The sequence below is a fragment of the Euprymna scolopes genome, chromosome 20 (genome assembly GCF_053919585.1).
Source record: "Euprymna scolopes isolate OS-2025 chromosome 20, ASM5391958v1, whole genome shotgun sequence".
In the NCBI taxonomy this organism is placed as follows: Eukaryota; Metazoa; Mollusca; class Cephalopoda; order Sepiida; family Sepiolidae; genus Euprymna; species Euprymna scolopes.
This window is the reverse complement of record NC_136501.1, coordinates 84447802-84470583: the sequence shown is the minus strand read 5'-3', so window position 1 is coordinate 84470583 and position 22782 is coordinate 84447802. Positions and strand designations below refer to the sequence as shown.

The following is a 22782-nucleotide window of genomic DNA, read 5'->3' as shown; positions in this document are numbered from 1 at the left end:
ACCAGTAGTTTCGTGATCATATATGTATGTTCTCATTGTCATATCTTAGTTTTTTTTTCACTGTTCTTCCTTTTGTTTCTTCTGCTAATATTAAACAATCACATTCTCTTTGTTTTTCTATATAATTACATTGACTGTCTTCGCATCACTCACATTTTATATTTTACTTGTTGTTCATACTTGGAATTGCTTGGAAGTTATTTAAACATTCAGCACATAGCAATATTTAAACATTGTAGTGAAGCTAGAACCATAAGGTAATCTGTAGGCAACAGATACAACTGTTACATTCCAGCGAGTAGATAGCAGCCAGATCTAATCCAAACAGATCATATACTCCAGAGGGAACAGGGTTGCAGAAGGGAGTCACAACATTGTATGTAGACACTCAAGAAAATCAGAGGACACCTTGCCAACTCCGTCGAACACAAGGGACCAGTACTCCAAGTGAGAACACAACCTAGTCAGCAAATGCCATTCATAAGGAATTTGATAGCTCAGAATATGCAACACATAAAGCTCCCTATTAACTCTGTTGGAGATATAAGACAAAAGTGATGGTAAAATCTGAGATTTGAAGATTATTATTATTCCCAGATAGTTAGGACATTTCGAGAATGACATAAATGTGTCTTGAAACAAAATTCCATGGATAGGGACAGGAGAGAGGCATCTAGAGGACAATAATGCAACTGTTTTTAATATTTAAGAATTAAGAACATGGCGGACCTGAAGAATCTTGCCCTCCCTCTCTATGTTTTTAATTTTCATCTCTTTTTCAATTTTTTCAGTGGATTATTATCGAATGGACATTAGTCTACCAGATTATCAAAAAAAAAAAAAAAAAAAATTATATATTTGTAGGTGTTCAATTTCTAATGCAAGATTCTAGTAAATCGATCGTTCATTTTAGAACCACACGGGCACACGATGTTTTTAGACCAACTTTTGCGAATTTAGTCCTTAAAAAGATTATTTTAAAAAAGGGAAATTGAAAAAAGGCTAAACTACTTAAAAATGGCTAAATTCGTGAAATTTGGCTTAAAAACATCAAGTTGTTCTAAAATGGATGACCGATTTACTAACATGTTACATTAGAAATTGAGCACTCCTCACAAATATTTAAATATTGACATTTCTTCTTTTTTTTTTTTTTTTGATAATCTGGTGGACTAGTGTCCATTCGGTAAATAATCCGTTGAAAAAAAAAAGAAAAAAAAAACACAAATAAAATTCAGAGAGGGGACAAGATTATTCAGGTCCGCCAATAACATTTAGCAAATTACTGGATGAGTGGATGCCAATATGAATAATAAAATAAGAGAGAAACGGTGCGTGTGTCTGCATTGGGGCATTTTTAACAATAGCGAACAAAATAAAAAACGAGGTGAAAAAATACACAGAAGATAAATGTTACCAAAGGCAAGATAAGTTACTCTTCTACCCACTTGGATAAGTCTTTTGTGTATTTTAAAGCGTTTATTTACTTCGAAATAATAGTGTCAAGTCTGCTGTTAAAAATGCTCCGTTTGTTACTTGTTCATTTTCAATTGTAGCTTTTTTAAACTTACCATTTTTCTGTTGTATTTCTGAATTTTTATTAAATATAACCAACAGCATTAACTAATTACACTAATTAAAATCTCCAATTATTTAAATTCTCATCTAAATGGTTTAGATGAAAGATAAAAGAAAGTTAGATGCGAATTATTCGTTGTTAATTGAATTTGAGTTATCTCCCTTGATTAGTTTCAATTTCTGACCTGTCACAAAATGTATTTAAAAAAATTCTTTTAGATGCTATATCATTTGATAATAAATAAAATAAAACATATAGAGATATACATGAATCAGTTTCTAGTAAGTTTATTTAATTTTACAATGTTATTGATTATCGACTAATTTATTTACGACAATCATAAAGTGTTTACAACTGTACTTACTCACGCACCACGTGTAGTTTGTATACAAATTTGTGTCCAAGTTTTGAATAAAAGTTTACAACATTTTGTTTAATTTCTTTTTATAACTCAAGGAAGTATGATACTTCTCTACTTTATCGCCGAAACTGGAGACGCGCATGCCGTTAAAATGCAAGGGAGAAATCAGTATTTTAAACTATGGCCGAAGTGAAATAAATAGCAAAAAGTTAAACAGATAAATGTTTCTTTTCTGTGTCTTATATTGTACATTAGGGTCATTTCGAGTTAAAAGTTTATTTACTGCAACCATCTGAACTAGAGAAAATCATGATTTAAATGTGTATGTCTCGTCTAAATAACTAACGATGAATATAATATTGCCGACCAGACGGGTGATCAAAAAGTGAAACAGTAAATTTGCGACGGAAACGGTTACCATATTCTTTTAAAGAACACTGAAAACTACAAAAAACTATTTTTTTCTATACAAATGTGAAACGAGCCTTAAAGTAAAATAATACCGATTTCTTTACTTTTTATTTACCTCGTGTCTTTATTGAAAGATACCCCCCTCCAGAAACCTTTTAGCCAATAAACACTAAAATACCTCTTCTCTCAGGTGGCCAGAAAGTGGGTACTCATTTTAAGTTAAATTTAGATGGAAAAGTGATCACCCACTTTTCGAAAAAGTAATTTCTTCATATCATGAAAACTATTTATTTTGCGACGGAAACGGTTTGCAGATTCGTTTTTAGCACACCGAAATCTAGAAAAAAACATTCCGTTATATACGAACGTGAGATGGGCCTTAATGTAAAATTTTACCAAAAAATGTATATATTTATAAATATTTTTAACCTTTATATATTTTTGATTTTAAATAAATAAGAATGTAAATATATAAAGTACTAATCATAGTAGGGGGTGATAAGTAGTCAAATGGATTAATCCTAATCTTATAAATATAAAACACTGGTAAATTAAAAATATATCCATTTTGAATTTGGAAACAGATGAATCTCACTGGTAAGGAATTCATTTTTATAACATGAATAGGCTAGCCAAATTAATTAAAAATAGGAAACTAGATCTAATATCTGTAATATTTTTCTTCTTAAGATTAAGGGAGGTGGTGCTTGATCAACACTGCTGGGGAACCATGATTTAATATACGATTTTGTTTTTAAATCCCCGAAACAGTATTTCATGGTAAACAACTGATGATCCGTTAAATTAACATTGGTACTATAGTAAATTCGAGAGAGCAAGTTGATGAATTGATTGCAGGTAATTAAATGATTTACTGACTGAATAGTTTTCTAACGAATGATAAAAAATATAAAAATTAAATTAGTTTTTTTTTGTATAGTTTTAAAGATTAAAAAACTTCCAAAACTATATATATATATATATATATATATATATATATATATATATATATATATATATATACGGACAAAGTCCTGACCTTAATTTTTTACCTTGATCTTGAAAAATAGTGTGCACCATCTCTAGGTCGGACACCATCATCATGTCAGGTTTGGTCATGATCTGTCCAGTGGTGTGGGCTGCAAGAGAGTATGACCTTGAACTTTTACCTTGGAAAATTGTATGCACCATCCTTAGGTGGGGGACCATCATCATGCCAGATTTAGTCATGATCGGTCCACTGTTGTTTGCTGTAGGAGAGTTGTACACACAGACACACGAACACTACTACTTTATATATATATATATATATATATATATATATATATATATATATATATATATATATATATATAAAATAAAAATTACAATTAAATTTACCAAAATGATCCAAGATGGTAAAATTAAAGTATATTATAAATATTAAAGAATTAATATTTATAAAGTTATCTCAGCCAGATGTAAAAGCTCAATAAAACCAAATAGGAAAGTAGAGTGAAAAGCATATCTTATTTTTATTTTATTAATATTATTGAAATCTTTTCCTTTTTTTCCCTTGTACACATTTTTGTGAATTATTCCATGGATTCCCGCCTTTGGATTATTATGGTCCATCTTCTTCCTATTACGGGATTTCCTTGGATTTTACTTGTGCAAATGGAAATTCTTTTAACTTTCTTGAAGTTATACATTTGGATTTTACCGTCACTGGATTATTTATCTTCCACCAGACTATCCATTCATGTGTAATCACCTTTTTCTTCACCATATTCCCTCTGCTTCACCTTTTTTGTTTTCAAATAAGATCTTTGACTTACTTGTTGTTTCATCAAATACTTTTGCATGCAAAATCCGATCCTGCATTTTGCCAATTCGTACCCTCTGAGGAGAAGGAAAGTATTTCTTCGAAACTCCGCGGATTGTTATGTTACGAAGCGTATGGTGACAAGCAAAAAGAATAGACAACACAGGATTAAAAATTGGACGAACTCAACAATTTATTTTTGAATAAATAACACAGAATAATAACGAGCTGTCGTTGGGGTGAAGATGGCAGATTGTTGTTGTTGTTGCTGTTGTTGTTATAAAGCACGACGATCCTTTCGTTGTAGTAGTAGTAGCAGCGGTGCTGGTTATAATGCTGTGTTAATGGCAATAGTTGTTGTTTATAAGGCGCGACGATGCCTCCGTTTGTAGTAGTAGTAGCAGCAGTGCTGGTTATAATGCTGTGTCAATAGCGATAGTTGTTGTTGTTTATAAGGCGCAACGAAGCCTCCGTTGTAGTAGTAGTAGCAGCAGTGCTGGTTATAATGCTGTGTCAATGGCGATAGTTGTTGTTGTTTACAAGGCGCGACGAAGCCTTCGTTGTAGTAGTAGTAGCAGCAGTGCTGGTTATAATGCTGTGTTAATGGCGATAGTTGTTGTTGTTTATAAGGCGCGACGAAGACTTTGTTGTAGTGGTAGTAGTATTGGTCGCGACAGCCGTAGCGTTGTAGTGATGGCGAGGCTGGTGGTCCTTCTCCTGTCTTTTCCTTGGCTTCGCTAAATATAGCAAGTAGGCGGACGTAGTTGTAGACAATGGTCAGTGATGAAGAAATTGCCCCCAGGTCGAGAAAACTGTGTTTCTTTTGAGTTGTTATTTTCGCTACGGTGTGTAAGGCATCTAAGCGTTCTGTCCGTAATTTCGTGGAGGTAACCATGATCATGTGCCTCGACTTTGGTGCCATGGCAGCGATCGTAGAGTGAATCCCTACGTAGTCAATTTCTCCCCAAAGCGGTCAGGAATCATGAAACTTGAGTGGTGGTCTGGTCGTCACGGTGACACGTGGCAGACAGTATGACGGCGTCCTCAAGTCAAAACGAGATCTAAATCATAACATCATAACAGGATTAAGGACTATCCACTTATCTAGTGTTTCCTTTTCAGATTAAATATGTTTTTAACTCATTTCAAAGTGTTTTTTTTTAACATGTTTTATTAACTGTTTTCTCGTTATATATATATATATATATATATATATATATATATATATATATATATATATATATATATACTTGTTTATTGTTATATAAACATGCTCACATCCTGCTGCTACAAATAGCCACTTGTTTCAATCAAACAACAGATATCATCAGGCAGCGACTTGACTATTCAAAAGTTCAATGAATCATTGAACTTTTGAATAGTCAAGTCGCTGCCTGATGATACCTGTTGTTTGATTGAAACAAGTGGCTATTTGTAGCAGCAGGATGTGAGCATGTTTATATAACAATAAACAAGTATTATCAGCTCTTTTTATTGATCACTATCTAACAACCTCGTTGAATTCATTAGTCCATTACTTTTGAATATAAAAAAAAAACCCGAGTATATATATTATATATATATATATATATATATATATATATATATAATTTTCGAATATCGAAAAAAATTACACCTTTATAAAGTTCGTTCTTTACTTAATAATCGATGAAAATTTCATATTGATTAGATAATTACATGATTTTTGGTAATTTTTTAAAGAGAGACTCCATCAAAACGAATATTAAAACCCTCCGTCGCTAAACTTTTATCTCGTCTTGAACACAGTGAGCGGCCTTTTTTAATAATGGGGAAATAATACCTTTAACACCGGTCATCATGGCAGCCTCCTCCATCAAAATCAATATGTACAGAAGTGTTCTTTGGAGAAAAAGCCTTTTCAACAAAGTTTTATCGAATCAGAAACGATTATCGTCAAGTCTGTTTAATGACCACAAAATTAATACGGACAATTATTACCGATATGGAAGACAGGAAAAGACATTTTGTTTTTCGTCTCGTCGAAAAACTAACAGCGAGTCTTTCAACACGGAGGAAAATAGTTCTTCCTCCTCCAAATTCACTGATAAACAAGTAAATGAAAAGTTATTGCATTTCCGACAGAAGCTTTCCCAGGGTCCATCCATGGTGGATTTCTTGTCTTCAGAAAACAATAACAACATGGAAACCGGGACAGATGATACAATTCCGTATCTTCCAGCATCTGTTTTTAAAGGTCAAAAACGGAAAGGTCAGTTTCGGTAATTTTAGACATTCTTTCACTCAAGTAAAATTATTTAGCAAATGTTTAGGGGTTTTCTGAGTAGCCAAAGGATTTCAGTATTTTGGCGGAGAATTTCGAGTTAGTTTTGGAAGAAACCGAGGCAATTTACGATTAGAAAGTTATCGGCGGACCTACCTGCGCGAAAGTGTCACCCTCCCTTTTTTTAAAAAAAAAATCTTTTTCCGACGATCATCGTAGATTACAGACTTAACTATTATGTCAGCAGAAAAAAAATTGGGTTTGTATTACTGTACACATAGATTCGAAAAAGTTGTCAAAAAACAAATATATAACAAATAAATGTTATTAAAGGCAAGATAAGTTACTTTTCTACCTAACTGGATAATTTTTCGTGTTTTTATTTAATGTAACATGTTTATTCAACTCGAAAAACATACTGTGTTTACCGATGTATTGGAAAATTCAAAATGGCGCCCGACTCTCTCGTTAACACGGTAAGTTTGGGAAAAGGTGCTATAAATATAAAACTAGACAAAATACTGTTAGAAACTCGCTCAATATATGTTACCATGACATAGGTTGAGATATATTCGGTGGGTTTTTAATAGTATTTTGTCTAGTTTATTATTTATAACACCTTTTCCCAAACTTACCGTGTTAAAAAGAGAGTCTGGCGCCATCTTGAATTTTCCAATACATTACATCGGTAAACACTGTATGTTTTTGGGGCTGAATAAACATGTTACATTGACTAAAAACATGAAAAAGATATCCAGTTAGGTAGAAAAGTAACTTATCTTGCCTTTGATAATATTTATTTGTTATATATTTGTTTTTTTGACAACTTTTTCGAATCTATGTGTACAGTAATACAAACCCAATGAAAATACTTTGTGGATGCGTTATCGGCAGCTCCCATTACTCTCGTTTCTCTTTATTTGTCGCTCAGTCCTCATTTTTAATGAGTGATTTTTCTGACAAAGGGAGAAGAAAAAGCTGTTTTCTAGGTTGGCAGTATTTTGTGTGAACAGCCGCCAGGGATGTTGGAAATTTTCTGTTTCTATGTCTATCCTTGTAGCCATGTCATAAGTAAGGGTGCTGGAGGTAAACGTTTTATCTGGGCTGACATTATCTGCCTGATAGTCAGGGGCCCGAACCTTGGATTAACCACTAAGGAGGCTGTCCTATCAGCAGGTGCAAAGTACTGGGGCTGCTGTATTGCCATTTGGTGAATGGACCATGCAGTAGCTTCTAGTGGGGCCTCTCGATGCCATATTAGTGGGTAATTGTTCTGGCTTTACCTTTTCATGTGCTACAAAAAAAAAAAAAAAAAAAAAATTTCTTCATTTCTATTTCTCTCTTACTTTTCCTCTCTGCCCTGTTTCAGGCATGTCTGTCGACCTAGTCCACAAATCCCAAAACACCATCATGAAAAGTCTCAATAAAAAACACACGATTAAACCCGGATCTCCAACTTCTAACATAGACCCCCGCCCCTACTATCAGGTCTCCTTCTCTAACATCAGGGGTCTACGTTCTAACCTTCCAGAGGTTGAAACCCAATTACAGGAGACTAAACCAGACATATTATTTCTAAGTGAAACTGGCATTGGACAGACCATTTCCCTAGATGAGTTCGTAATTAAAGGATACTCTAATTTAACTTCCAAATCTGACCCCCAGGATCACTATGGGCATGGAATATGTGCCTATATAAAAGATGGCTTTCCATGTGGTAGGAACATCTCCAGAGAAGATCCTAACTTACCTTATATGTGCTTCCGGGTTGCACTTGCTCAAACTACTGCATTTATATTTGCTCTCTATCGCCGCCCCCCCACAACAGCGGAGTTACTATCTTTAAAAGCATATCTGAGAAAATTAACCACGCCCTATCTGTTTATCCTTCAGCTAATGTTCATGTCTGTGGAAACTTCTATGTTCACAATGTGGAATGGTTAACTCACTCAAACAAGGCCGATGATGAGGGGAGGTTCTGTCATGATTTCTCCATTGCTTATGACCTCACTCAGATTGTTCACGAACCCACCCGTGTTCCTGATACTGACGACCAGTATACAAGTCTCCTAGACCTTTTTCTCACAACTTGCCCTGAACTCTGTTCAGCTTCTGTTCTGTCTCCACTTGGATCTTCTGACCACTCAGTTGTATCAGTTAAGATAAAAATGAAATGTAATAAGTCCCCAGAAGTACCTCTCCATCGTACAGTATATCGATACTGTATGGCTGACTGGGATAGCTTCCGCACATTTATATCAGATCTACTTCTGCGTTCCATGCTTATAAAGGATGTGTCCTCTATAGTATCAGGCCTGTAGGTATAGACCGTTTCATACCCTCAAAAAAATTCCAGCAAAAACCTAACAGCCAGCCGTGGTTCTCTCCGGAATGTGCTGCTGCCATTGTGCATAGAAATCATTTTTTCCATTGCTTCCAATGTAATTGATGTACTGAGACTAAAGCCGCTTTCAGAACTGCCAGCAACCACTGTAAAAAAGTAATAAAGAATGCAAGAGAGTTGTATGCTCAGTCCGTCAAGTCCAAAGTAGCTGAACAGTGGCTTGGTTCCCACTAGTTTTGGCAAATAGCAAACAGAATCCTGAACAGAAGCGTATGCTCTATCCCAACTCTCATAAATGGACCTGAGGTAATCTCGTCAGCATCAGACAAAGCCAAACTCTTTGCCAAGAACTTTGCAGCTAATTCTAACCTTTACGACCAAGGCTGCCAACCTCCAATATTTCCTCCTGTATCAGAAAACATGCTATGTGATATACAAATATCTGTACGTGATGTTGCTAAGCTAATCAAAAACCTTGATTCCAGTAAAGCAACCGGCCTTGACAGTATTCCAATCATAGTACTCAAAAGACTTCCACCAGAACTTGCGTCCATCCTTACAAAACTGTTTAAACGTTGTCTTAAGGAGAATTGCTTCCCGTCACCCTGGAAAATCTCATCTGTATGCCCTGTATTTAAGAATTCAGGTGATCGCTCATCTCCCTCACAGTAAGGCCAATAAATCTCCTGTGCGTCATGAGTAAGTTTCTGTAATCTGTGTTAAATAGAGAAGTAATCAACCATCTCAGCAAAAATAACCTTCTTAGTGACACACAATATAGTTTCCGTTCTGCTAGATCTACAGCAGATGTGCTTACAGTTATATCTCATAGGATTAGCGAATCTCTCGATGGAGGCTACCTTTCTAGGGCAATTGCTCTTGACATATCAAAGGCATAAAGGTTTACTTCACAAGATCTCCAGCTACAGTATAGCTAGAAATGTCTTCTCAATTATTAAATCATTTCTCTCTGATAGGTTCCTAAGAGTAGTGGTTGATAGGCAGAAACCAGAAGCTCTTAGTATTAATGCTGGAGTCCCTCAGGGGTCCATCCTGGGCCCAACTCTCTTCCTGATCTATATTAATGATCTTCCAAATCACATCCTTACATCATTCGTAGACATCTATGCTGATAACACTACTATCTATGGTAGCATATCTAAGATTGTAAGCGACCAAGTTCTCTCTGATTCTCTCTCCTCTGATCTTGAGCAAGTGGTACAATGGGGAAAGAGGTGGCTTGTTACTTTTAATGCATCTAAAACCAAGCTTTTATCTATACATCATCAATGCTCTGATCCCCATCTGGCATCAATTGAAATGAATGGCTCTCGTCTTGGGGAGGCCTCATGTTTTGACAGGCTTCTGGGCTTGATCTTTACTCCTGATCTTAAATGGAACTCATACATTAAATTTGTTGCCAAGGCCGCTGGAAAAATGGTGGGATCCTTCTATCGATTCAGTAGATATCTCACTGCTGATGCAATTCTCTATCTGTATAAGAGCCAGGTACGTCCAAGGATGGAGTACTGTTGCCACTGTAGCAGGAGCTGCTAGAAAAGACTTATCCTGTCTTGATAGAGTTCAAAATAGACTTCGTAGCCTTGTGGGGGGAGATGTCCTTTTCTCTTCCCTGCAACCTCTACCTCACAGAAGAGATGTTGCGAGTTTGTCTCCACTTTATTGTTATTTTCATGGCAGGTGCTCGGCTGAGCTCTATTCTATGGTCCTCTCTCGCCAAACTTTTACAAGAAACACCTGTCTAGCAGAAAACGCTATCACTAATTTCCCCCACTCTTTATCTGTGCCTAAACCTAAACATAGATTCCATGAGCAAAGCTTCTTTCTTAGAACTGCACGCGGCGTGCACGCCTATGGAATTGTCTTCCGTTTTTCTACTTTCCAGCTGACTACAATATGGTTGTCTTAAAGTCTAACATAAACAAGTTTTTGATGAGCCGTTCCATATAAGTTAACAAATTTACTGAATCTCCATTACTAACGGTTACTATATTGTCTAATTTCTACTGTACACTCTTTAACCCTTCTCCTCGAATGGCATCTTGACCTTGATAAGTGGTGATGCCTATGTAAAAAAAAAAAAATATCGATAAAAAGGTTATATTGCATGCAGATCCATTTTGGACTGAAGAAATTTAATTTGATCGAGTAGTTTTTTTTTTTTTTTTTTTTTGGTGTTTGGAGGTGTATGTTGAGCAAAAAAAAAGCGGTCAATTTTTTTAACTTTGACCCCTATTATGACTCCTTAACATCTATTGTTTTGGGCTCAAATCAAGTTATCATGTCCAAGGAACCTATTTCCAAAATTTAAAGTGTTTAGACCTAAAATTGTAGGAGGAGTTTGGTAGTGTTCTCAAAGGTCAAATAGTTGAACTTTGACCCCTTAACAGCCAAATTTTTGGCCGAGAATGGATTAGAAAGATTTTCACAAATCTTAGTACCCTGTACATCAAATTTCGAGTCTGTAGACTTAAAATTGACAGAGTTATTGCATAGGGAAATGTACACACACAGACACACAGACACGTTCACTTTTATATATATACTAGCAAATGTACCCATCGTTGACTGGGTTCAAAAACAGCCTACAGAAAATGGACTCTGATTTATGAAAGTATGATAGGTTGTGAAAAGAAAGGGTTGTAAAGAGATAGTTTCGAATTTGGGGGTATCAAAACCAAAGCAAAATATAATGAAACTAAAAATAAAATATATAAACTCCATAATTTATTATACCATACCTGTTCACACTGAAACACTTATCACAATATTCTGTGGATCTATATTAAAAAACCTTGTTAAACTTTGTGACATATTTTCATTCTATGGAGGTCAGGCGCGAACGAACACCCCATAATTTTATTATACCATATTTCTTCAAACTGAAACATAATTATCAAAATATACTTACGCAGATAGATATGAAAAGTCTTTATTAAAGTTTGTGCTTATTTCCATTCTATGGAGGCCAGGCGCAAACGCAGACCCCACAATTTTATTATACCATCCCTATTTAAGTTAAAACATACTTATCAAAGTATTCTGATGTACATCTATATCAAAAACACTTGTAAACGTTTTTTTTTAATTTTTAAATTTTTTATTTCCATACTTTGTGGACCAGGCACAAACGCAGACCCCACAATTTTAATGAACCACCGTTCTGCCAGATCAAACATACCCATTCCTGTGTCTCGATACATCTTCTATCATTATATGTAATCAGTTTTTTAAAATAGTCAACCATGTAGGAGACTATTTGTGAGAGCACACACACACACACACACACACACACACACACACACACATTCAGCTTTATATTATATATATATATATATATATATATATATATATATATATATATATACTTTTTTAGTTTTATCTTAGTTTTCCAAATAGAATTAATGTTAAAGTGTAATATCTGTTCTGATAATAAACCTAATCTTTTTGTCCAGTGAAAGCCTTTTAGACTGTGACAATTTTTATCCTTGTTCCAATTTGAATTACCTCTTTTTGGGGAGATAGATATCCCCACATTAAAAACTGACATTGTGTTTAACCTTGTGGGGATGCAACTGCATAGAAATAACATGCTTAGTAGTAAAAGTGCAGAATAGTTAACACTAAGAAATTGTAAATAAGAAAAAAACAACACATGCCCTATATCAATCGGCAAACATTTAAATCGAGGGATGAAAAATGAGAATTGAAAATAAAACAAAATTTGATTACTTATAAAAACAGTTTAACAAATATTTTTTGACATTAGATTTAAATATGACCATATTGTAGCCTGTAGTGAAACAGTCCTGTGGTAATGTGTTCTGCACAGGAAATTCTGCTGACCTTCAAATGTCGAAAAGTGGGCACACTGTGAGTTTTGATATGTTCTGTTTTTTTTTTTTCTTTCTAGTTTACTTTGAAACTTATGGCTGTCAAATGAACGTTAATGATACAGAAATTGTATGGGCAATCTTAAAAGAAAATGGATTTGTAAGAACGCTCAAAATCAAAGAGGTGAGCATGACTTTGATTAATTATATGTAAACCTATTCTAACAAACCTCTTTTTACAATTGTTCATTCCACTATAGTAGTTTTTTTCTGAAAATACTTAATTCAAGAAAACTGTTAGAGGAAAAACATTTTTTCTTACTGGAAACAAAAAGGAATTATTATGTGCATACTGAGTTCTCTCCCTTGGGTTCCTCTAAAATAAATACACATATTAATTATGCAACTTTAAATGTGTATGTGTTTCTTGTCTCCACATGCAGATTTACTATTCGGACAAGAAATGGCTTGTTTGATTTAATCATGTCTTTCAATCATAGACGTGTCCCTTTTCTTGCTGAGATTCTTATGGATGATTCTGCTTCCAATGAGAAATCGATTCTAAAACTTTTTGGTTTTTCTCTTCTTGGAGTTCTTATATTAAATCCATTTCTCTTTCTGCTTTTCGTAAAATCAGTTTTCTTTATTGTTCGAAACACTTTTTCACATCTAAGGCAATTATCTATCTCTACAAATCTACTATCAAACCATGTATAGTGTTGTTGTATTGTTGTGAATCTCTGTCCCATTTGAGGATTTTTGTAAAATCACTGAAAATAGTTTCCATTTCTTTGTAAATACTTCAGTCATTTGTTTTTTTTTTTTTGTTTTTTTTTACCACCTAACACATTGAAATGTAAATAGTAACCGAACATGGAATGATCTAAAAAACAAAAACGATGTCGCAAAACTAACCTATGTTACCTATTCCAATCTCAATATATACCGGAAGACTGAGCCATAAAGTGTCAGTTGATATCTGGTGGACCAACCTAAGTCTTTTGTTGGCTACAACGAACAATCCACCTATTTGTATGCTTTGCAATACATATTGTTACTTTATTTTGGCATTCTGTTTTTCTTTGCAACCCTTAAGAGGGCTATAAAAAAAACAACGCAAGAAAAATACATTTATAAAAATAACAAGAAAAATACATTTATAAAGAAAAAATGTTTTGTTTACATTCAAATTTTATCAAAATAATTTTATCAAAATAAATGAGTTATCACAAATTGAAATTGAATGGAATTTTGATAAGATAGAAAAAGTCTTGGTGATAGCTTCTGATTATTTGGCCATAATTTCACTTTATTTACTCATTTTTGCACACTAAACTGACTGGTTTGTGATATCGACTATTTAATCTTTCTGATGTATTAGATAAGAATCTTTTTCTTTTTCAAACTATGGTCGGTGATATAGATTTGAATGAATCATGAAAATCTTTAACATTTTGATTTAATTCTTGAACCAAACTTTTGAAAATTTATCATGTGTACATGTGTCTGCATAAAACTCCATGTATGACTTAATGTTGATTTAATTTGAAGTAAAAATCATTTTGTTTTTCATTTCTATTTTTAGTCTGATGTGATTTTTGTGATGACGTGTGCGATCCGTGAAGGAGCAGAGAAAAAGATTTGGAAACGCCTTGAATATTTTAAGTTTTTGAAAAAGAGTAAAAGAAAAAAAATTGACATGAAAATTGGAATTCTTGGTGAGTTGCGTTCATATTCGCTTTGTTGTATGATTCAGTTGGGTAATTGTAACTGGGTGGCTATTCAACATATAAATTTAATGAAAATGGAAAAAATTCTTTTAAAATATCTGTTAGGAAATTAAAGTTGAAAATTAGAGAAAAATCCTCAGAGAGGCTTCAAAAGAACTTTTTCCATTTTCACTATACTTCTTGCAATCCATGTGCCATAAAGTTCTGCATGAGAAAAAAAAACATTTCATGATGTTAAATACAAAGAACTTTACTAATTATAAAAAATGTAATACTTTTATTATTAAACAACTTTTGCCCATCATGAAGGATATTTTACCCGAAAAATTTAAGACCAAGGTTAAAAAAATATTTGCATTTTATTCATAGTTTCTAAGGCATTTTTCCCAATTTTCAAATTCATATAAAATTAAATAGATCAGATTTTAAAAGTTAGACCTAAATAACATTTAAGCTGACAAATCAAACTTTGATGATGATTAGCCAATTTTTAATGCTGTGCATTAACTTTAATAATGTTTACACAAATTCTATTGGTTAAAAGATGCAAATGGTGGCTTTTAGCATCTAATTATAATTTTAACAATGGTGAAAAAGAAGCTCCAAATCTAATCCTATGAAGTCATATGATTTTACCATGAAATCATATTAATTATTTTTATTCTTCCAGTCTTTATTAATTTCGACTGTTAATAGAGAGGGATAGAGTGACAAAAGTAAGAGTGATAGAGGCTGTATAAATAAGAGCAAGCAAACAATGCATAGAAAGAATCACTGAAGTGAGAGTGATAGACGTCATATAGTATAAAACCTATAATAAATTACAATGAGTGACAGAAACTTACTAAGGGATAATTTAGTGAGTTAATTACAAATGAAAATGGAGTTTTTTTATAACTCAATCTCAGAACTAAAGAATATTTTAGCATATATTTTGTATGATTAAAGTATATTGGAAAAAAGCTTAGGGAAACAGATGGTGATTAATTCATCTTTATATGATAATGAAAAATCATTGTGCACTAAATCTCATCAAATGTGCAATCCACAGCAAAGAGTGTATGAGTCCTGCATGTCTATGGAAGAGGAGGTGTGGTTTGTGCAACCTTATGGGTTTTAAAGGATGCACTGTCTCCATGACAACATCCGATGCAGACGGTTTGCAAGAATGCTTCAACAATTCTGAACTTGTAAAGTTTATTATGAAAGTCAGCTGTTCTATTTTCTGACTTTGTAGACATGTCCACATGTGTTAGACGCATGGAGATTAAAAAGGTGTTTGAGATTTTTGTTGTTGGCAAAATGGTTAATAAGTATATGGGTGCTTGAATCAGTTGCTAGAATGATTTTTGGGCAGTCAATGTTATGAGCAAGATGATGATGCGAATTTTAAATGATTGGAGATTTGAGAACTTCAATAAATCTAGATGATTAATAATTCCAAACCCAAAGAAACAAGATGATCAGAACATGGTAGGTGTCTGATGGAGAGTATTTGCTTGGTTGCATGTCTCTGAATGATTTTTGGGCAGTCAATGTTATGAGCAAGATGGGGTATCCACACTGATGATGCAAATTTTAATTGTGGTCGCATTATCAGTGTATAGAGTTTTAAATAGATGGTTGGAGAGTGGCTAACAAAGATGTTGCTGTGTGATATCAAGTTACCTTCAGCCTTCTTAACAAAAAAAAATGTGCATTGTCTAATGCAAGTTGCTGCTGAGAGTAATACTAACAAAATAAACTTTGATATTAGTGCTGCGAAGAGATTATTTACTCTCAAGATATTTTATTTGCATTTAAATTTTCGATTTTTTGTAAAAAATCTTGATTAAGAGCTGCCATATTTTTTTTCTATCTTTCTTTAAGATGTTCTCTCTTTGTAAAATTGATCACTAAGTTTCGACTATGGGTATAAATAATACAATGTATTTTTTCTTTGAAATGAAGGGAGAGGTGTTGAATTAATTTTAGTGACTTTTTTAAATAAAATACTTTATATAAACATTTATGTATGAATAAAAACTGAAAATTTTATCAAAATCTAATAATTCTTTGATTTTTAATAGTTGTTTTCTTTTTATTTTCTGGTTAAAAAAATTCTTTTTCTTTCATTGTTCATCTCTACAAACAACTATCCCTCTCCAGAATAACAACTTGTGTTAACTGAATCGCTTACAATAAGTAAATTGTTTTGACATAAAATTTGATCTGCTGTGAGGTCACCAATTTGAAATTTGGAACAAAAATATCATATGTCGTTTTACTATTTAATCTTGTGTTCCAAAATTGTTTTGTTTGATTGTTATACTCGGTCATGGTTGATGAAACAAGAACAATCTAACCCCATGGATTAAATCATTGGGATCATTTGAATCTTATCTTGAATGTTATTCTCACAATGTTTCAGCCTTTGACCTTCATCATCTTGCTGAACTTTGGAATCTTTGTTGAATCTGGCTACCCATAAGGAATGTCAAATTGAATTCTTTATTTAATTTATAGAGGTAGATTGTTCTTGTTTTGTCAGCCACAATCAGATAGAAGTTTTTTGATTCGTAATATCGCCTGGACTAAGGATTGAACCGTCAACCTCTAACGGACTGTCACTTTGGACTGATTATGACTTAGCACTTTTGTCTACATAGACCGATAGTGCAACAGATAAAATGCTAAGTAATGATCAGTTCTAAATAACAGTTTTCTACAAGTTGAAAGTTCAATCCTCATTATATTGATTCAGGTTCAGTTTGACATTCCTGACTTTGAAAAAATTCATCTGAATAAAGTTGGACGTTACATTGGCCGAAACGTTATGAGAATAACATCCAAGATAAGAAGAGTTGTTTGAATAATCTAAATTAACAATCCACATCTAAAAAATTCTGAAAAATAAAGAGTTCATCTGGAAATTGTATAGATTCCTGAGTTGCACAAAGATTTCCAATTTTGCAGAGATGCACATGGAGAAGGTTGTAAGTTATATTAGTCGAAACATTGTGAAAATAAGTCATCCAGGCTTGGGTAAAATGTTGATTTGTGTTCAACTAATTGTATACAATAGTTGACAGGTAAAGAAACCAAAATGGAAGTGTGATTTTCTATAAAACGGTCAATAAAATCTTTTCTTTTCTTTTTATAAGGTTGTATGGCAGAACGTCTTAAGACAAAAATTATTGAACAAGAAAAAATGGTGGACATTGTGTGTGGGCCTGATGCTTATCGAGATCTTCCAAGGTTGTTGTCTGTAACAAACACAGGCCAGGCTGCAGGTAAGTCTCATTTATTCTGAAGTTCGTTTTAGTCAAGATTGTTTGCTCTTTTTAACTTTTCAGTTTCTGCTGTCGATTTGACTGGGTTGTTAGACATGGTTAAGTGGACAAGAAAGCCATTCTTAATATGTGGAAAGAGATGGGGGTCATTCATGTTATCTGAGAGGAAGATAACTATCAATCGAAAGGGACCATATGTTGCTTTTCATCATTGTCTTGTCTGACAATTTTAAATAATGAATTAATTTTAAATAATGAATTAATTTTAAATAATAAATAAATTTTAAATAATGAATTAATTTTAAATAATGAATTAATTTTAAATAATGAATTAATTTTAAATAATGAATTAATTTTAAATAATGAATTAATTTTTAATAATGAATTAATTTTTAATAATGAATTAATTTTAAATAATGAATTAATTTTAAATAATGAATTAATTTTAAATAATGAATTAATTTTGAATAATGAATTAATTTTGAATAATGAATTAATTTTGAATAATGAATTAATTTTAAATAATGAATTAATTTTAAATAATGAATTAATTTTAAATAATGAATTAATTTTGAATAATGAATTAATTTTGAATAATGAATTAATTTTAAATAATGAATTAATTTTAAATAATGAATTAATTTTGAATAATGAATTAATTTTGAATAATGAATTAATTTTTAATAATGAATTAATTTTAAATAATGAATTAATTTTAAATAATGAATTAATTTTAAATAATGAATTAATTTTGAATAATGAATTAATTTTGAATAATGAATTAATTTTGAATAATGAATTAATTTTGAATAATGAATTAATTTTGAATAATGAATTAATTTTAAATAATGAATTAATTTTGAATAATGAATTAATTTTGAATAATGAATTAATTTTAAATAATGAATTATATAATGAAAGGGGAGATAAATATTTGTAACTTAAAATATGATGCATTTCCATTACAGCATTTTTTCTATTTCTTTTCTTCTATTCAATAACACTTTATATTTTATGTACATCTTTCTGTGTATGTGTGTGTTTTTGTGTATGCGTGTGTGTTTCTCACCTATAAGTGACTTACAGATTATTATTGTTTCCTTTTAACTTGGTTTTAAAAGTTTTCAGCAAGTATCTTTTATCATTTTCTGCTGCTTGTATAATTGGAGTACTAATTCTACATTTGGTTGATTCAAGTTTTTGATTTAACTTGTTTATAATGAATTAGCATAAGTATGTGGGGAGGATAATGCCCTGTAAGTTATACTTTTTCATTATTTTATTTTAGACTTGCACAATCCATGAGAGATCCAGTGTTGTCCAGTGAAAATTAAAGAAACCAAGAACCGCAATCCTCAGAAGTAAATTGACTAGAAAGGGCTTGTTTGTGAATTAACTAAAATACATTATGGTGGAATTTAATTTTGTAATCAAATTAATCTGGAGAGGTGAATACTGACTGATTTTTTTTTTGGTTTGCTACAATGTGTGTTAGGGAGGTGATTTTCAATTCAAAAAAAGAATAAAATGGCTTACTTGTTTGTGAATGAATTGAAATGCATTAGAGTGAAATTTAAAATATGCAGTGACCAAGCAAAATTCAATGAGAATCCTCTCTCCCACCAACATTAATTTTATTACAAAATTCAATTCCACCATAATGCATTTTAGTTGATTCATAAACATGTCCTTTCTGAGGGGTTGACATTGTTGGTTTTCTCAATTTTCATTTAGCAATGCCAGCTAATTTTCAATGATTCTTTCATTGAGAAATAACTTACAATTCTCATCAAATCACCAAAGTTAAGCAACATTAAGCTTGGTTAATATATGGGTGACATTTTGTGAATACTAGGTGCTGTAAGCAAATAGTCCATGTATAAATGATTGACAGCCGTGCTGGTAATAAAAATGTGTCATGGCACAAGGAAGTGTTTCAGCTAATTTGTCTGTCTTAAAGGCTTTTAAACTAGATGAGCCTTTACGCTTTTTTTCTTTTTCCACAGATGCTATTCAACATATTTTCAATACTGTATAACATCTTTATCACTTTAATCTCAACGTTTTTGTTTTTAGTGAATGTGATGCTTTCCATGGATGAAACTTATGCTGACATCATGCCAATCCGAATGGACAATGAAAAGAAATCAGCTTATGTGTAAGTTGATTTAAATTTTTTTTCATATGATTTGTTGGTCAAGAAATGTGCAGAAATGCTTAAAGTCATGTTACAATTAACAACGTATTTAATGACAGCTTTAATGTTAAATTAGAAATACATCAGTGTGGTGTACTAAGTTTGTTGCTTTTGAATTATGTCTTAGAAGTATTGTTTAGGAAGATGTTTTATGCTGATGATTTAGTGTTTGCCTGTTAACAAATAAACCTTCTATTTAAGTTAAAGACTTGGAGGAATACTATAGAAAGTAAAGGTTTGAGATTTAATGTTCCCAAGTGATCAATGGTTGTAATATTGGAAATCCACCAGAAAGAGGAATATTCCCTTGCTCAGATTTTGAAAAGGGAGTTAATTAGAATTCAAGTTTTTTTTGGTATTTGTAAGTATTAGGTACACAAGAAGTGCAATGGAATTATATGTTAAGATTGTAACCAATTTCTATGTAAGAAGTCAAGAACTGTAAAAAACAAAAGAAACTGATCAGAATTCATATACAAAGAAATTATTTGGATGCTGAGTCTGTTCAGGAGGTGGTACTGATGTAATAGCAAACGTTGGTATTAGATGGAATAAGTTCAGGGAACTTCTGCTATTACTACCCAGCAGGGCATTATTGTTGTTGGCCAAGTGAAGAATCCATTAAGCATGTATACACAATGAAGTGAAACCTGGTCAATGAGGATGGAGGGTATTTGTTGCAGGAAGCGAAATGTGTGCAGAATTAGAGATTTTGTTGATTCGGTCAAATTGAAATGATGGTTAAGAGTACTTGGATTAGGAGATGTAGGACAGTTGAGCTAGCAGGGTCAGTTGGTAAGGGAAGATAAAGGAAATCATAAGAACAAATGTCAAAAATGAATTTGAGAGAAAAAAGATAAAGACCTTTCTAGAGATAGGTTAGTTTTGGAAGACAATTTTAAAAGCTGTCCAACACATGCCAACATGTAAAACAGATGTTAAACTGAATCGGATAACAATGAATATAAAGTAACTTTTTTTTTTTGCTTAAAAATTCTTAGCATCATGGTCCATGCTACTAATATGAAATGTTTTAAAATAATCCCATAAAAATAACAATCAGCAAGGGGAATAACTCATTTTAAATTGAAGAATATAATAAAAGTTAACTTTAAGATTAAAAATGTGCAAGCAAATAAAAATCAAAAACTAAAATGACTTCACTGTGTCTCGAACAACACCGGGTGGGGATAGTTATATATATTACAATGCTTATGTGTACGTGTGATATCAGCTTTGTTTATAACATTTTTTTTCATATTCAGATCTATTATGCGGGGTTGTGATAATATGTGTACTTACTGCATTGTTCCGTTCACACGAGGTAAAGAGAGAAGTCGACCAGTTGAATCTATTCTGGAAGAAATCCGGCAACTTTCTGATCAGGTATAAAATTAAACAAATTATCCGAAAACTTCTTGAATCATTACTTCCATCTGTAATTTGCAAACAATTTTATTTCAAATATAACAAAAAACAAAAAAAAGGCTGAAAAAACGCTGGTTGCTTTATTGTTCATTTGTGGATCTGCATTTGACTCCAGTGTTTATAGTAGCGGAAGTGTTTGAATTTCATTAATATGTTAAATGATCTCCCCTTATCTTATTACATTTGATTTTCAGTTGAAATAGATAGAAAAATGAAATTTTATTTTTCATTAAAGACTTAAGCCCATGACTCTGTTTAGGTCAGTAAGAAAAATGTCTGTACTTTAACAGTATTCCTATATGGAATAATTATTTTCAAAAAGAAATAGAAGCAAAATACACTATATCTATGCTAATAGCATAGTGGAAGAAGAGAAAGAAATAAAAGAATCATGTATCGATTCATCAGTTGCATCGAAAATCCAACCAGATTAATTATATCTATTCACTTATCCTCTATTCTATGATTAAGAATAATGTTTTTATTTGTATTCTCCCTCAATTTAAAAAAAAAAAAAAAAAAAAAAATCAAGAGAAATCTGTATTGATGTACACATATGTGATAAAATGAAAATATTGTATTCCAACAATCATGTTAATTGATTAAGTAGTTTATTTATATAAAGAAAATCGTTTATAAATGATTAATGGATAATACAACATAAGTCTAAAAAAATTTAAATTATTGTTGAGTTATCTCCCTTTGTTTCTTGCCATTTTTTTTCAAATGGTGGGTAAAGCACTCACTCTTCAAATACTCATAAAATTTGATTTTTCTTATTTAAAAATAAAACTATTTCATCAATTTCTGAGATCTTTCAAATATGATATTTTCGTTTCATCATGGGTACATACATCGCACCAATTTTTCCTTAGTTCTGGAAGGTATTCTGGAGAAGAACTAATTTTTTTCTTTACTTTTTTCTTTAATTGCTAGTCCCCAATATTATTGTTTTAAATTATCCAATTTTTGACATGAGTAATCCAATTGTCAGAAACATTTACAATCCCTGTAAATTTCGATAAAAGATACTTATTTCTTTTAATTTAAAATCTGTCACTTAATATGTGATGGTGTTTTGTGTATCTGAGAAGTTGTTAGAGTAGCCATATAAAAAATTTGACAATTTAAAAGTTAATGAAGTACTATTTTCTCGTGTTGCCGTAAAGAAGCAGTTATTGGGGAATTAAGGAAGCACATTTGGCATTTGCTGATGGTAAAGATTCCTCTATTAAAATACTTATAATCTATAGTCGTCTGAACCTTCCTGCATAACATAAGAACTAGACCTACATAATGTAAACATGATCTTAATTAATGAGTCACCACGTATCAAAGCTAAAAAAGCCAATCGTGGATAAGAGTTAACAAAGTCGATAGGTTATCAATTAATGAGAGGATTGAAAATGATGAATGGAATGAAAAAAATTATTTATAAAGACAGTTTTTTTATATTTGATTTGAAAATTAACACATTGTAGCATTCAGGAAAGCAATCTTGTGGCAACATATTTCACAAATGGGAAGTGTTTGGAAAGA

General features: G+C 32.1%; 2 protein-coding genes across 7 annotated transcripts in view; one reads left to right on the top strand and one right to left on the bottom strand.

The window, feature by feature from the left end:
* Window positions 1-22782, bottom strand: part of LOC145241507 (peptidyl-prolyl cis-trans isomerase-like 3) — an 86657-nt gene that overhangs the window by 25544 nt on the left and 38331 nt on the right. Inside the window, exon 1 of one of the 5 annotated variants that reach the window (XM_080104541.1) lies at window positions 1944-2080. The exons of 1 other annotated variant lie outside the window; for it this stretch is intronic. Coding sequence is in view for 1 of the 4 variants with exons in the window: in XM_080104538.1 (XP_079960664.1) it covers window positions 1572-1574 (3 nt within the window). In the remaining 3 variants the exon portion in view is untranslated. Of the gene's footprint in view, window positions 1-1417; window positions 1499-1571; window positions 1735-1943; window positions 2081-22782 lie in introns of those variants that run through there. 3 more of the 5 variants (XM_080104538.1, XM_080104539.1, XM_080104540.1) reach the window with 3 other exon arrangements.
* LOC145241506 (mitochondrial tRNA methylthiotransferase CDK5RAP1-like) overlaps window positions 1-22782 on the top strand; it is a 93562-nt gene that overhangs the window by 46093 nt on the left and 24687 nt on the right. The window contains exons 1-6 of one of the 2 annotated variants that reach the window (XM_080104535.1): window positions 5958-6406; window positions 12697-12800; window positions 14202-14334; window positions 17490-17618; window positions 19695-19776; window positions 21081-21201. In XM_080104535.1, the coding sequence (XP_079960661.1) occupies window positions 5995-6406; window positions 12697-12800; window positions 14202-14334; window positions 17490-17618; window positions 19695-19776; window positions 21081-21201 (981 nt within the window). In that variant the 5' untranslated portion in view covers window positions 5958-5994. Of the gene's footprint in view, window positions 1-5957; window positions 6407-12696; window positions 12801-14201; window positions 14335-17489; window positions 17619-19694; window positions 19777-21080; window positions 21202-22782 lie in introns of those variants that run through there. The other variant, XM_080104536.1, reaches the window with a different exon arrangement.